Here is a 15,532-nt window from a genome sequence, read left to right on the forward strand (position 1 = left end):
TGCTTCTTGCAATGTATCCTCCTCATTATATGTCAGAAAGCAACCTCTTTACAGACACATCCTCATTACTGTGACTTTGATTTGTCTCATCAGGACGGTGGAGAGTTCCTAATTCCCATGAAGACGTGTTCTTCACAGATCCACCTTCTTGGGTCGCTGAGGGTCCCAGAGGAGTGGTACCAAGGAAACATCTAGTTAAAGCCTGTGCTGGGCATGTCTTGAGGTGCTGCAATTAGCATTCTTTCTCTCGCTTTCCAAAGCTGTAAATTTCTTCTATCAGTCTATAAATAACTCCTCTTGACTTCATTACCTGCTGGTGATATACACACTGGCCATCACACCCCTCTCCCCACATATGTAAAATGATTAAGATTTTTAAACGGAAGACAAGACCCACACAGATGAGCTGTCATTTATAGGGTCTTGTTTGCCACCAATCTAGTCATTAAATCCACCTAAATAAGCAACCTCCACCGAAGGAAAAGTCTAGAATATAATAATAAAAAGAGCAATTGCTACCACTCACTGAGCACTTAGTACATACCTTCTCTTTAAATATCACAGCAATTCTAACCAGGAAGCGGTGTTATTACCTTCATTGATGGGGAAACTCGGACTTGGGGGTTAAGCAAGGGTTCACGCAAGGTCACAGAGATCGTGACCAAGACTCAAAATCAGACCTGATTCCGGAGCCCCCACTTTTAACTGCTTTGCTGTCCAAAACGCTCATGAGAATGATCTCTCACTCAAGACTCCACGAACCTGAACACCCTGAAGGCCACAAACGCCCAATCTGCAGCCTCCTGTCTCCCGCCACATCCCAGTCTTTACGGTTCTTTCAACCCTGGAGAATATTTGCTCCAAATGTTCAGCCTCAGTGTGCCTGGAGTAAAATTCTCAACACCGCCCAGATGACACTAAGCTGGGTTTCAGATCAGGAGATTGCAGACGGACCCAGAGGAGGAAAGTCTGGTTCTATCAGTGGCTCCTTACTCTACACACAGATGATCTGGGAGTTCACAGCAGTCCAGAGACAAGGGCTCTGGTCCCAACTCTGTCACTGTCTTACTCTGAGCCCCAGATAAGCCACCTCCCCTCCTAGGCCTCAGTTTCCAATGCGTAAAATGAATGCGTTGGGTCAGAGCTCTAAAGAGCTGCCGAGGCCCAGTGTCCAATGCCTGCGACTCTCCTGCAACAGCCTCGTTTTTATTTGCAACTATATGTTTGTTTTCCTGGTTCATGACTGGCCCTACCACCCCGTCTGTAACTTCCAGAAAGGAAGAGGCCTCCTCTCTTTGCTCCCCGCTGGCACACGGCAGGCACTCCACACAGATGGAAGGAACAGAAAACCCGTTGGACTCGTTCCAGACTGGAGGCGGGCTTGGGCACAGAGAGGGGCAGATGTTCCTACCTTGTTCCTCTGCTCCAGACACTCGCCACTCAGCAGATTATTCTTGTCATCCTCTCCAATTCTGCTTGAGTCCTCGTCCTCCTTGCTAGCCAGAAGCTACATGGAGCATGGAATGGTGTGAAAATGCAACCCAAAAATGAGTGCAGCATGAATATGTATGAATAAGTCGGTGATGTCTTTTTTAAAAGATGCAGAACAAAAAACAAACCAAAAAAAGGCAGAGACAAATGCCAAAGCCATGAAATAAAAATTAGCCGAAGTCAGAGCTGCTAGTTCTGGCAAATCACACACAGCTGCCTGGGATCATGCATAATTTAAGGACAAATTCCCCAAGAAATAAGTAAAGCCATTGCCCCTGCCCTCGCATGGCCTTCCTGAGCTGCTGGAAATTGACTGTGCTGTCCGCTGTGCTGCTCCCATCCCTGCCATTGCTGAATTCACTTTCAGATTATATAAAAGTAACAAGATTTTGGAAAACAGTTATTGATGGAATTGAAACTATCAAATAGCGAGAAAGCAGTAAATGAAATTTATGGTGTGCCCAATTTATGCATCCCTTCTATTTAGCCCAGGGGATAAACCTCTTTTTGTACTGTCACACATCTGAGATGGGCAGTCTCAGCCACACTGCCATTTTGCTGACAAAAAAGTCCTCATCGCTAATGAGTAGAGTATCAAGCTTCCCTGACAATAACTTTATGCTTTTGAAAATGAAAGAGAGTTATTTCTAAAGACTGCGTAAGTCCCTAATGCTCTAAAGAAGTGTAAACCCCAAAGCTTCTGCAGTTTGCGTTCTACAGAACAGACAATTCAGTGTTCTCAACAGGGCCAGATCTCAGCTCTCTGGAAGAGGGAAAATTCTAGGCATGAGACACCCGGATTAACCAAATAAAAAGTGAGAGGGAAGGTAGCCAACGCTGTTTCAAAAACTGTACCAAACCGCATCTCACCGATGAAGTAGTGACCACTGCACCCCAGCGTTAAAACATGAGCTGAGTCCCAGCCGCCTGCTGGGCATGTTGTACATACGACGTATCTAAGGTTCTATCTGCATACCGTGATTTCATGAATTCCCACATTTAGTCAATCACCCCATAATTTTCCCAGCCCAAGTTAAACTTTTCTGATCTTCCTTCTAAAAGAAAGGAAGAAGAAAAACAAAACAAAGCAAACTGACTTCACGAAGTCTTTTACAGGAAACTTCCCAGGATCAGAATACATTCAACCCAACCGTCCTAATCGGGGTCAGAGGGCTGATGACTCTACACATCTCACTACACTGCCGAGCATTCAACACGCTAAACGTGCGCAAGTGCATTTCCTAAGGCATAAAAGTCCCTGAATACGGATGAGGAGCTTCTCTCCCTCTGTTGGTTTCTTCCCTCATTATTAAAACATGCTCAAGTTACCAACTAGGACAATCAAATTTGTCGGTGGGAATATGAAATGTTAAACTACTTTAGAAGAAGTCCTGGCAATTTCTTATAAAGCTAATAACCCTATGACCCAGGGATTCCCCTCCAGGTATTCGTCAAGAGAAATGAAAACATATGTCCACATAAAGATTTGTATATAGGGCTCCCCTGGTGGCGCAGTGGTTGAGAGTCCGCCTGCCAATGCTGGGGACGTGGGTTCGTGCCCCGGTCGGGGAAGATCCCACATGCCGCAGAGCGCCTGGGCCCGTGAGCCATGGCCACTGAGCCTGCGCGTCTGGAGCCTGTGCTCCGCAACGGGAGAGGCCACAACAGTGAGAGGCCCGCGTACCGCAAAAAAAAAAAAAAAAAAGTTTTGTATATGAATGTTCACATCCACTTTTATCATAATAACCAAAACCTGAAACAATCCAAATGTACATCAATAGCAGAACGAACAAAGAAATTAGAATATATCTATACAATGGAATACTACTTAGCAATAAAAAGGAACAAATTATTCATTCACGTAACAGCATGGATGAATCTCAAAAACACGCTGAGTGAAGGCAGCTTCACACAGAAGAGAAGATGCTTTATGATTCCGTTTCTATGAAAGTCTAGTACAGGCAAAACTAATGGTGGAAGAAAATGAGAAGAGCGGCTGGAGCGGGGGCGAGTGGGAATTGACTAGAAGGGACACGAGGGATCGTGATAGAAGTTTGGGTTACACAGGTACATACATTTGTAAAACTTAGCAAACAAAGACTTACGAATTCTGTATTTCATCGTGTGTAAATTTAAACTTAAAAGAAAAAATAACTATAAACATATTGAAGGAAAAGATATACATGTTGAAGTATTTAGGGGGAAGCGTATTGATGTTTGTGATTTATACTAAAATTTATCAAAAAGATACGATGGCTGGTGGGAACGGTTAATAGTAGAATCTAAGGGGTGAGTATATGGGTGTCCACCATGAAGTTCTTTTCACTTTGCTAGAATTTCTTCATAATAAAATGCTGGGGAAAAGCCGCTCTCATTTGAAAAAGAGCAAAATAACTACGTTTTTCCTTCCTGGTTCATCAGCAGCTCTGGTCACTGAGGGCTGCCTGCCTCTCTCCAAGCTTCTTGAAAGAACTCTCCATCCTCACCTTCCGCAACGTGGCCTTTGCTGCCAACGCCCTCCAGAAACTGCTCATGAAAGCTCCCCAAGACCTTCTAATGCAGGAGATGGAACCAACCCTCCTGGGATTAGGGAAGAGGCAGCGAGGCGCTCCTCCCCAACCCTGTGGATCAGAGAAGGGTCTCCCTGAAGTTTAGCCGAGCAGAGTACTGTTAACCCATGTCATTCCAGTTGAAGCAGCAAAAGCATCCGAGTTATCCTTCATTTCCAGAACCACAACCACACCGTGACTCAACATACTGAAATAAAAATTCTCTTTCATTTCTCTTTACCTCTGCAGATGTGGTTAAAATTAAAAGTCAGTTTCCAGCAATGATCAAGAAATTCAATGCTGTCTGTGGACACAGAGAAATGTCCCGCGTGCCACATGTGACGTATCAGTTTTCAAAGGCAAGATCCCAGAGAGACGGATGCGTCACTGCAGGTGGGCTCTGTTTCGGGCCCACCACCACCTGGAGAAGTGCCCCACACCTCCAAGCGCCCACCGGCGCCTCCTGCATTTCCCCACCCTCACCGCTCCTCCATCCACCACCACGTGGCCTCGGTCCCCCTCACTCTGCTGAAACTGCCCAGGTCACGAACGATTTCCCAGCCGTTTTTCTCTTGTTTTCTCAGAGTACGTGACACTATAAGCACGCCCTCCCTAAGCATCGCTCCCTAACAACTGCACTGGCCTGGTTCTCCCCCTGCCTCTTGAGCTATTCTTTCTTGACCTTTGCAGGCCCCCTGCTTCCTCCAGGAGGAAATTCCCTTGACCTCACAAGAGGACGCCGGGCCCGTCTCCACGCCCGCGTGCACTCCTCCAGGCCCTCGCCAACCTCCGCTTCTCTGCATCACGGACTCCATGGGGCAGGGACCGTGTCTGTGTTCCGCTTTAACACCAGTGCCTGGTGCTCAAGACAACACTGCTAAAAGGACAAACAAATGAATCAAGACTTTTTTCAAAATGACAGCTGGAACCAACAGGTTTTCGGGATTACCCCGGTCTTGCTACTCCAAGTGTAGTCTTTGGAGCAACGGAAGCTTGTGAGAAATGCAGACTCCCGGGCCCCGTGCCAGGCTCACTGAGCCAGAATCTTCACGTTAACAAGGTCCCCAGGAAATTCACACGCACGGTAAACTTTAGAAGCACTGCCCTATGGTGTTGCTAAAACAACACTGAACAGAGTCAGAAAAGGGTTTAGTTCCAACTCTGCCACTAATTTACTAAAAAAGTAAAATTAAAATAGCTGTGTTTTACATATTGAGTGCCTACTACATGCCAGGCACGGTGCCAAGGGCTTTATAAATCGGGTACAACTCATAATAACTTATGAAGTCAAAATGTTAGAAACTTCCTCCTTTCAATGAAATTCAATCTGCTTCTGACAAACCAAATTTCATTCTGTTGATAATAACAGATGTTAACAAGCACCTTCTACTTCTGAGTACCACTTCTGTCCTCTGAGTCACATGAGGTCTATTTCTTTTTTTTTTTTTTTTTGCGGTACGCGGGCCTCACTGCTGTGGCCTCTCCCGTTGTGGAGCACAGGCTCCGCGGCCATGGCTCACGGGCCCAGCCGCTCCGTGGCATGTGGGATCTTCCCGGACCGGGGCACGAACCCATGTCCCCTGCATCGGCAGGCGGACTCTCAACCACCGTGCCACCAGGGAAGCCCAAGGTCTATTTCTTATTCAAAAGGACAGCCCTACATATATCTGAGTTCAATTAAATTATGCCCCTTAATCCATGTTTCCTCTCCATGCCAAAAAAAAAAAAAAAAAAGCAGTTTTCTAACCATCCCCTAAAAATGACAACATAAGTAAATAATGACAGCGACTAACCGTTTCTGAGCGCTCGCCCACGAATCCCACCCCCCAGGGGTGACAACTGCACATCACACAGCTCATGGCTTACGATGCTCACCGCCCCCCCGCTGCCACTGCAGTCCGCTCAAATCACTCCTGAACGGCAATTCTCAACCACACCGTTCTGTAATACATAAACTATAACCAGTAAATAAATACAAGGAAATTGGGGCAACCTCATTACAGATTTTTTCTTGATGTACTTTAAAATAAAAGGATGCCTGTTCTTGGCCTTTTGTTGGTTTGGCTGCTTTTTCAGTGACCTGCCCGCATGCAGGGAATAAGCGCTGTGTGCCCAGCAGGAGGGAATCCAGCCCAGGGCCACCATTTTGAAGACACAGCTGCCAAAATGAATCAAGGGCTTCCTACTCTTTATAGCCTTTGTCGAATTAAAAGTTGCGGAGGCAGGGGTGTGTAATACGAAAATAAATCACGTGCCTATTTTATATACATATCTATCTGTGTCTGGACCTTTGACCTAGTCATTACTCATCTGGGAACACAGTCTAAGGAAAAAAAGCCTAAACCCTGAAAATGATTTGTGTCCAAAGACATTCATCAGGGGCATCACCGGAAATATCTACATGTCCGACACCGGTGACGCAGCTATAGCATCTCTAAGATGGCCTAAGAGGTTATAATACAGCAGCCACTGGAAAGAAACAGGAAACAGGACTGTGTATGTACTGTGGGTGGGCACGCACACGTTCAAATACACAAAGAGAGAAGGAAAGATTCCAGGATGTTAATTAACTGTGTTTTAATGTGACAGGATTAGGGGTCATTTCTTTATTTTCCAAGTTTTAGGCAATGCTGTGGGTTAACTATAAATACTGGAGGAAAAACTACTGAATTTTAAAAATACAAAATATATTTGCTGTCTGTTTTTTTCCTTTTCTGATTTGTAGGCTCCCAGAGCACTGGAGCAGTGCCAGCCCCTACTCCACAAGCCCTGCTGCCCAGAAAAGGCTGTGGACCACGGAGGCATTTCCCGTTTGTCTCTGCCTCGTTGCTCATCCAAGGAGAGCCACACACACTCCCAGGGAACAGCAGCCTCTCCTTGCTGCCATCCCACCCTCACCCCTAACAACCTCTCCTCCCTCAGCTCAAGATTATCGTGGGAGCACCATCCTGCCCGTGCGGATCTTCCCATCGCCTGCCGGGGAAGACGGGGCCTGTGCTGCAAAGGACACGACTATTCATAGGGAACATCAAGTTGATGTGCAGCCTGACAAATGACTCCAATCTGAATCGGCTGCTATTAAGATCTCAGAGTGGCAAGGGGAAAATCCCTCTGTTCTCCAAAGGACACAATAGGACATTTAACAGATTTCTTTCAAAGGGCAAATGAACAAACACTCGCCATCTGACACTCAAATGAAGCAGGTGACGAATGGGCTGCTTATTAAAAATGCCACACACACACAAAAATGCCACATTGGAAAAAACAAACCAAGAGACTTGTTTCTCCCTAAATGGGCTGCAGATATTCTTGCTTTTCCAAATTATCTGGAGCCCTGGAGACTAAGCTCAATAACATTCCCTCTCTCCAAGGGAGCAGATGGCCAGAGCTCCGCATAAACACCTTTGAGCGTTTCCCACCTTGAACGTGGGAGGAGACAGCTGAAGGCTGACAAATCTTTCCCCAGAAATGGTGTGGCAATGAGACCTCCGTTTACCTGGCACGCCAGGCTGAGTTCAAGACAACCCCAACCAGGAAGGTTCTGGGGGATCCAAGTACAAAAGGTCCTAGTGCATTTCATGGTGAGAACAGTTCCAGTCTTCTGAAACTAAGTAGCATAACACAGGCATGGAGCAAGGCGCTTCCTGGGGGAGCGTCAGGCCAGGTAGGGACTAGAGGGAGGAAGCGGCAAGCTTCTCCTCGCTGTCACAACATCAGGGCCCTCTACTGTGCGGTCGGGTCGAGAACAGAGAAAATCGGAGCCAACACACCACAAAGGTGAGCAGAGAGCCAGTCACAGGGGGAAGGGGCTCCCCCCGCTTTCCCTGGGGTGGGCTAACGGAATGGGCCCACACCCTCAGTGAGTACAAAAGCCCAGGAACCACACGCTCTTTAGTGCAGACACCAGATTTAACCTTCCGTGGCCCTTCCAGACTTCCAAATGCCACCAGTGGAAAACTCCCATAGTCAGGAAGCTGAATCTGTGGGCTCACGGGACGCCGACCCTGTACTCCCTGTCGGGTCGTCGGTGTGCAGAGTGCAGGGGTTCCTGGGTACGTGCAGGAATAAACTGCACACATCTGGTCAAATCCAGAAGCCAGATAACGTAGGAGTGACAAGATGCAATTAGAGGATTAATACAAAAAGTAAATGAAAAGTATGTTTTCTCGTTTGTTTCTCCATGGTAATGGGTTCATTAAGGCTGCATCTACACTACCCAAGTTACGTGGGTGATGTGGCAACTCTCCAGGCCCCTGAGACCAGACCAATCATCCAGATGTGCCATCTACAGCCCAGATCCCAGGGCCAGACTTGGAGTCCAAAGCATCACAGAACATCGAGTGTGTCCACACAGATACGACCCAAGCCTGCGGAACGCTCCGACAGACCTGCTGACCTAAGAGGGCCCTCAAACCCCGTCCACGGCAAAGGGAGTTTCAACAGAGACCTCCCCAGAAGAGATGCAGCCTGGAGACGTGTGTGTGTGTGTGAGGGGGGGGTGTTACTCTTTGTGTAATTAGCATGCGAGGACGAGAATATTCTTTCTTACCTCCATCTGATCTACCGACTCAGGCCTGTCCTCTCCCGGGAAGCCCATGCAGGAGAGATCAAAAATAGTTTTCTTCAGGTGCTGGTTGTCCGCGTACAGCTCTTTCACCAGCTGGATAAGGTCACCGACCTGGGAGATAAGAGCAGGAGAGGACTCACTACCCACGGGTACACTGCTGCCTCCCGGGGCCACGGCTACGGAGAAGACGTCCTGCATCACAGTCACGGAGAGTCAGGTGGCCTGACTCCAGGCTTCAGGCTACCCTGGGTACAGTGAGAAAAACACCAGCATTTCTGTATTCTAACCCCAGCGCCAGACTTCAAGGCAAAGAGATCCTGGGCAAGCTGCCTGGTCTAAGTCTCCATTTCTACATCTGTGGAATGGGTTCCCGTAAGAACTGAACGTGATCACGGTCACAGCACACTACAGCCCTCGGCACGGTCTAAGTACTCTGTCCATGACAGCAAATATGACCTCTGTCTTGTACTTGAGACCCTCTGGAGGAAAATCCCCCAAGACTGAAACTTCTGAGGCTTGTCAGAGGCTTATTTTACAGCATCCACCTTCCTCTTTCTATGCCTCTCTAGCACTGTCCATAATAACAACAGTCCTCAGGTATAAAGCAATTCGCGGCTGCTAAAATACTCCCACAAGCTTTAGTCAATCGTTCCTTACAAAAATCCCGAGGAGGTGGACAGCAGTATGACTGTCCCCGTTTTACAACAACAAGCCCGAGACACAAAGAAGTTCACTGCCCAAGGTCCCAGAGTTGGGGCGCCTGGAGAATTAAGTGACATACAACAACAGCCAAAGTGCCCGGTCGTGTGGGCAGGGGCAGCTGCCCGCACAGAGGCAGAGCTGGGCCTGGACTCCCGGTCCAGGGCTCCTCCTTAAGGCACAGGCCTTGCGAGGCCAGGTACGCAAGCATCTGAGGAGACACCACCTTCATTCCCTGCAAGCTTCAAATCACAACGGCTAGTGATTTTCCAAACCCTTCTTAAGGGGGTAATCATTAGCCCCTCAAAGAAAGTGGGAAATCCCACCCTGACCACACACAGCAGGTGTCCACTGCACCAAAACATGAACACAAATCGGACCCAACCTCAAGGAGGTTATATCATAGAGGGAAGAAGAAAACATTCTGATTCTACAAACATTCACTAAGTGCCAACAAAGGGAACTAGCTCCTGCCCTTAACACAACCATAGTAGGTACGCGCAGTGGCTATTACCATGTCTATTTTCATCTTCGAAACACTAACAGATACCTCAACGCTTCTTGTTCCACTCCTCCCAAAACACCAACATTTTTATATTCTCCTTCTTATCCCTTCTGCATCTTACATCTGCTGTTTTTCCTCTCTCTCTCTCTGCTGAAAAAGCCTTCCAACTAGATAAACTCCTATTCAACCTCCAAAACCACTTCAGGTCTCACTTCTATTGAGAAGTTTCCTGTGATCCAGTGAGTACCTCCCAACCCCCGACAGCTAACCTCTCCTTCTTGGCTACCCCTAAACCTCGCACCTCTGCCTATTACAGCCACCCTTGCACTCCACATTGCCACTGCTCCTTCACATGACTGTCTACTCCACCGGCATGTGAGTTATTCCCAGACAGAAACTCAAGCTGTCATACATAGATGGTAATTTTATAATAAATCACAGTGTCCTCTGAGCTCACACTTCCTATTCTTATCAATGGCTCTTAGAACCTTGAAATACAAAGCCACTCTAACCACACCAATGATCAATAGATTGAAAACCTTTCCAGTTTTAGAAAAGATTTACTGATCAAACCTGAACCTTTATTCTTTCAAAGAGCATCAATTACCTCCCACCATGTGTGCCAGGCACTGGGAAATCAGAAATAAATAAGATACACTCACTCACTTTAAGATGTTCACAGCCTAGTGGGGATACAGAAGAATACCCAGATAATTACAGATCAGTATGAGAAGGACATCAGTGCAGTCAGGTACAAGAAGAGAGGAGAATGACCCGAGGGAAAGGTGGCTAATTCTAGGGGGGATAGAGAGCATTTCCCAGGGGAGACGGAGCCTGGGTGGGGTCCTCAAGCCTCAGAAGGCGTGCATCAGACACAGGGTAGGGACTCCAGGGAATGTACATCAAGGGGAAAAAGACAGGCACGGAGAGAGGGAAGAGAGGCGGGGAGAAGGGCTTTCAGAATCTTACACCTCTGATCAGGAACCCAAGAGACAACAAATAACCAACAAAGCACTGAAAGTTAATAGGTCAATACCTTTTCCTTAAGCTCTTCTTGAGAAAAATGTTCCACTTGAAACCGATTGTGCTCTTCAAGGCAAATACTCAGATAAGATGTTTGATCACTGTAAAACGAAAATGGTTCTTCTGCACCAAAAGAAAAAAAAAAGTGGGGAGGAGGAGAAAAAGAACATCAGAAGTAGATCCTTCCCAGACAATTCCCCGTGCAATCCATCTAAGGCACTTTGAATTGGGTAGCGGGGGAAAGGGAGATAAGCACACACAGGGAGTTTAATGCACCACCTTTGGAGCAAAAGTAATTTTCTTCTCTCTCTACAGGCTGGTATCTCAATGTATGGTTTCATCGTGGGCTGTAGGCTTTCACTGTGGCCAACTCTGAATTATAACTTGCATATCCAGTGCTGTACCTGGAGACCATTCTGAGTGGCACAAGCAAACAGTGATTTTCAATTTAAATGAGGGAGTGATTCTGTTTAAGTGAAAATACAGGAAAATTAGATGTGAGCCTCAAGGGTAGAACTCAAAAGTGCCTGATGTGTTTTTTACCGGCCCCAGAGCCCGCCATGGGAGCGAGCACACCGAGTACAGAAACCGCCTATGAGATCTATGATGAGAGACTCTTGGGTCACCCACGGAAGGGTCGGCCTTCTCTGCACCAAAGGTCACACTCTCACAGGGAGCAAAGGTGCAGAGAAGGGTCACGCTATTCACTGAGTGGAGCATATCCACAAGCATGATCTCACTCAACACATGTGGGTAAGAGCTGATACGCCTCGTATAGAGGAAAGAGCTAGACTTCGAAGGAAGATGTCCTGCCTCCAATCTGGGTAAATCAACCCCCACTGCCACCTCGGTTTCTTTACCTGTAACGTGACGTCAATGCCTACTCGATCCAGTGGGACAACGGTCAGGATCAGAGGTGAGAAGTTAAGTGCCTGCCGCTGTGCCTGGTACACAGCAGGCGCTCAGGAAATGTCAAACCTACCACTGCTATTACTGATTGTAAGCAGGAATTACAATCAGTAATAAGGAAGAGAAAGGAAAGGAAGGCTAGAGATAAGGAAAGGAAAACGCCAACCCAGGCACCACGGGGCTCAGGTTCTAGCAAAGGAGGGAGCCAGATACAGCTGTCATGAGCACAGCAGTGCACGTACCACAGGACCCTCCCTAGCTGAATCCACTTGCGGTCATGACAGTGTGAAAAGCGATGCTTCAGCAGGAAAGAGGTTTCACCCGCACGTGTCTGTGCAGTGGGGCTCTCTGCAGTGGGTGCCGTGGTAGGCAGAGCCCAGATGTTTAGGGTGATGAGGGCCACTGACCACAGAAAGGGAATGGCAAGGCCCCAAGGTTATCTGGAGTTAGAAGAGTCAAACAATGCAGAACACAGCAGAGGCAGCGAGGAAGCAGTCCTGCAGCAGGCCCTCTGCGGAATTAACACTACCTGCTGGGCCCTTCGACTCCGCAAGCCCAAGTCAGCCTGGTACAGACTAGGAGAGCAACAGTAACACCATCACTGCAAAAAAGGCTTCCCAGACGAAATCCCCGGGGTGCCTCGTCTCCTACTGCAGTCTTAGGACTCTCTTAAAGTTCAGCCAAGGCCCTCCAAGTGGGAAAACCAAAGGGAAATACATACAAGAGAGCATGTACCTTCCCGCCGCCGGATTTCACTGATCTGCTCCTCCAGGGCCTTCTGCAGGTTCTGATAGGAGAGCACATCCCGCTCCAGCCGCTTCCGCAGGGCAAAGATGCTGTTCAACTCAGCTTGCAGGTTGTTGGCACTTGGTAAAACAAGACACCAGAATTTTAAAACAGACCTACTTGTGCTTTAAGATGCAATGCCCAGTAAGCCTTCCTTTGATTTTTATGTCATTTGTGGGTTTTTTCTGGTTATAAAAGTAAATACATGTTTATAGAACATTTATAATAGAAACGTATTAAAAAAAAAAAAAAAAAAAAAAAAGCAGGGCTTCCCTGGTGGCGCAGTGGTTGAGAGTCCGCCTGCCGATGCAGGGGACACGGGTTCGTGCCCCGGTCCGGGAAGATCCCACATGCCGCGGAGCGGCTGGGCCCGTGAGCCATGGCCGCTGAGCCTGCGCGTCCGGAGCCTGTGCTCCGCGACGGGAGAGGCCACAGCAGTGAGAGGCCCGCGTACCGCAAAAAAAAAAAAAAAAAAAAGCAAAAGTTACCATAACCCGACTATCAAAAAACACATGGCAGACTATTTCCTCCCAATCTTTTTCCCTGAGTATTTCTATAAGGTTGAAATCATTCTGGACATATAATACTAAGTTGTGCATTTCTCATTTAAATATTTCCCTACATTTTCAGAAATAATTTGCAAACGTCATTTTTAATGACTATATAACATTAAATCGGGTGAATGTCCCACCATTTAACTCATCCCCTATTAGTGGACATTTGGGTCATTTCCAAGTTTTTGCTACAGATGTAGCTAGGTGGAAGTAATTTAATTCCCCAGAATGTTTCTCTGGAATAACGCCTTGCATGGGCTTGGGTATGGAAGGAAGGCTCTCCACAGAAGAGAAGGCGACAAGGAGAACGTCGGCCATGTCACCCCTAAAAGAGGTGGCACTGGAGGTAAAGGTGAGGGGCAGCAGGGACAAGAAAAAAGAAAAGGAGAAGACTGAGTGTCAATAATAGGAGGAAGAGAAGGACCAATTTAGGGGTCAAAAGAAGTCTACAGTAATGGGTTGGCCACTCACAAATGCAGAGTAGAATGGATTTTTATTGGAGGGGTGGTGATGTCAAGTATCACGTCTGGGTCAGTGTAATATGGTACTGACCTGCACAGAGAGCCTGCAAGAAACCAGCAACCCAGAACTCAGAGGAGGGCATGAAAAAGCACACCTCCCAGAACCTGCACTGACGGGGGGAGGACTGTCCCACAGACCTTCCTCCAATGATGCAAATGTTCTGTATCGGCGCCGCTGAATACGGTACCCACTAGCCGAACGTGCCTACTGAACATCTGAAATGTGGCTACATGCTGAGGAACTGAATGCTTAATTTTTTAATTTATATGTATGTAGTCACATGGCTAGTGCCTACTGAACTAGGCACTGCAGTTCCTCACGCAGGGCTCCGGACTCCTACTGATGTGCACGTGGCAGGGGTCTGAACCGGTTCTCTCAGAGGAACAGAGGCTCCAGCAGACACCTAAGTAACATAAATATTGTTTCAATGAAAATCTCTGCGCCTAAAGCCTTGTTTCACACTCAGGGTTAGCTTCTTAAGATGGATTCCCAGCAGTGCAATTACTGGGTCAAAGTATGTGAACATTTTTTGAGACTACGAAAACATCTTAACATATCAGAAAGCCTCCTTTTTTAAATACCAAGAAATACGTCACTCTGTCCAGCGTCTGACCTATTTTTCCCTGAAAGGGTCCATCAACCCTTTGAAACTGCTGGAAGAAGTGTATGAAAATGTGGATTTGTTTTAGGGAGAGGGTCCATGAGCTTTCATCAGACTGTTCGAGAGGGGTCCACAGCCCCAAAATGGTTAGGAGCCATCGCTCTAAAATATGTGCGCCACAGACTCAAGCCCCACTTATCCTCCAGCGATTCCTTCCAGCTCCATCCATCGAACTGCACACATAAATCAACATCTATTGGAAGGAAAATAAACCATTATGTCTAATCTTCTATGCTTGCTGCTTTGAAGATGGTTCACTGTGAAGCAGCCTCCTTGCAAGGGAAGGGGCCCTCCCAGCAGCCTGTACCTAGCTCCATTTCAAGACAATCATAATGATCAATTTGTAAGGCTGATGGAAACCTTACAGAGGTGTCACAGCACAGCACTTGCTTGGATGCGGTCAGGCCGCAGACACGTTTAACCAGTGGGGGAAGAAAGGAGATTGTTTTAGCGAAGCTCCTGCAATGGGGGCTAGGGAAAGCAACTGCTTCACTCCCTCTTCCATCTTCTGACAGGGTGAAAAGTACACAGCTGCTGCTCCTGCGTCTGTCATTTCTGTTTCCCCAACTCCACGATCTCTGCAAGGTGTGAGGAGTCGGTGGAACAAAAGGAGCTTCACTCAGAAAGAAAGGACAGCCCTGAGCCTTCCTCCTTCTGGAGTGGAGTGGGGGAGGAGCCGGAGGACGCACGCCCCCATAGTGCCACCACTCACGAGCTCCATGACTTTGGCGGTCAGCTAAACTGCCCGAGTCCTGCTAGCCTCATCCGTAAAGTGGGGGCAGTGCCTTTCCTTCAAGAGTGTTTTGAGGATTAAATGAGATGTTATAACGGAAAGAGCTTAGCACAGTGCCTGACACACACAAGGTGCTCGACAAACATCACCTCCTTCCTTCCACGTATTCTAATGACTCCCATACAGCAGACATTTATATGCCAAGCTTTCTGCTACTCCTGAGTTACAGGCGTGATTTTCATCTGGAGATGACTTAAACCCCCCAGGGCACATGTGGCAATTCTGGAGACACTGTTGGTTGTCACAACTGGGGCAGGGAGGGTGCTACTGCCATGTAGTGGCAAAAGCCAGAGATGTCGCTAAACATCCTACAATGCACAAGACGGCCCCTCAAAAAAAGGACAAAAAGTTATCTAGCCCCGAATCCCAACAGTGCTGAGGTTGAGAAAGCCTGAGTTATAGGCAAAGTATAAACTGTCCTTGTCCTCCAGATGAGAGCTGTCTCAGTAAGGGCCTGGGCTCAGGAGCCACGG

The 15,532-nt window shown here is 47.5% G+C and overlaps 1 protein-coding gene across 10 annotated transcripts in view; it reads right to left on the bottom strand.

The window, feature by feature from the left end:
* Positions 1-15,532, bottom strand: part of CDK5RAP2 (CDK5 regulatory subunit associated protein 2) — a 182,358-nt gene that overhangs the window by 71,981 nt on the left and 94,845 nt on the right. For 9 of the 10 annotated variants that reach the window (XM_089913676.1, XM_022578895.2, XM_089913670.1 and 6 more), the window contains 4 exons: positions 12,479-12,609; positions 10,848-10,957; positions 8,590-8,718; positions 1,412-1,507 (listed from right to left, as the gene is read on the bottom strand). In XM_089913676.1, the coding sequence (XP_089769802.1) occupies positions 1,412-1,507; positions 8,590-8,718; positions 10,848-10,957; positions 12,479-12,609 (466 nt within the window). The remainder of the gene's footprint in view (positions 1-1,411; positions 1,508-8,589; positions 8,719-10,847; positions 10,958-12,478; positions 12,610-15,532) is intronic. The other variant, XM_089913675.1, reaches the window with a different exon arrangement.

This window comes from Delphinapterus leucas, chromosome 6 (genome assembly GCF_059928025.1).
Source record: "Delphinapterus leucas isolate spDelLeu-1000000601 "Yukka" chromosome 6, BTC_Dleu_Yukka2, whole genome shotgun sequence".
Lineage (NCBI taxonomy): Eukaryota > Metazoa > Chordata > Mammalia > Artiodactyla > Monodontidae > Delphinapterus > Delphinapterus leucas.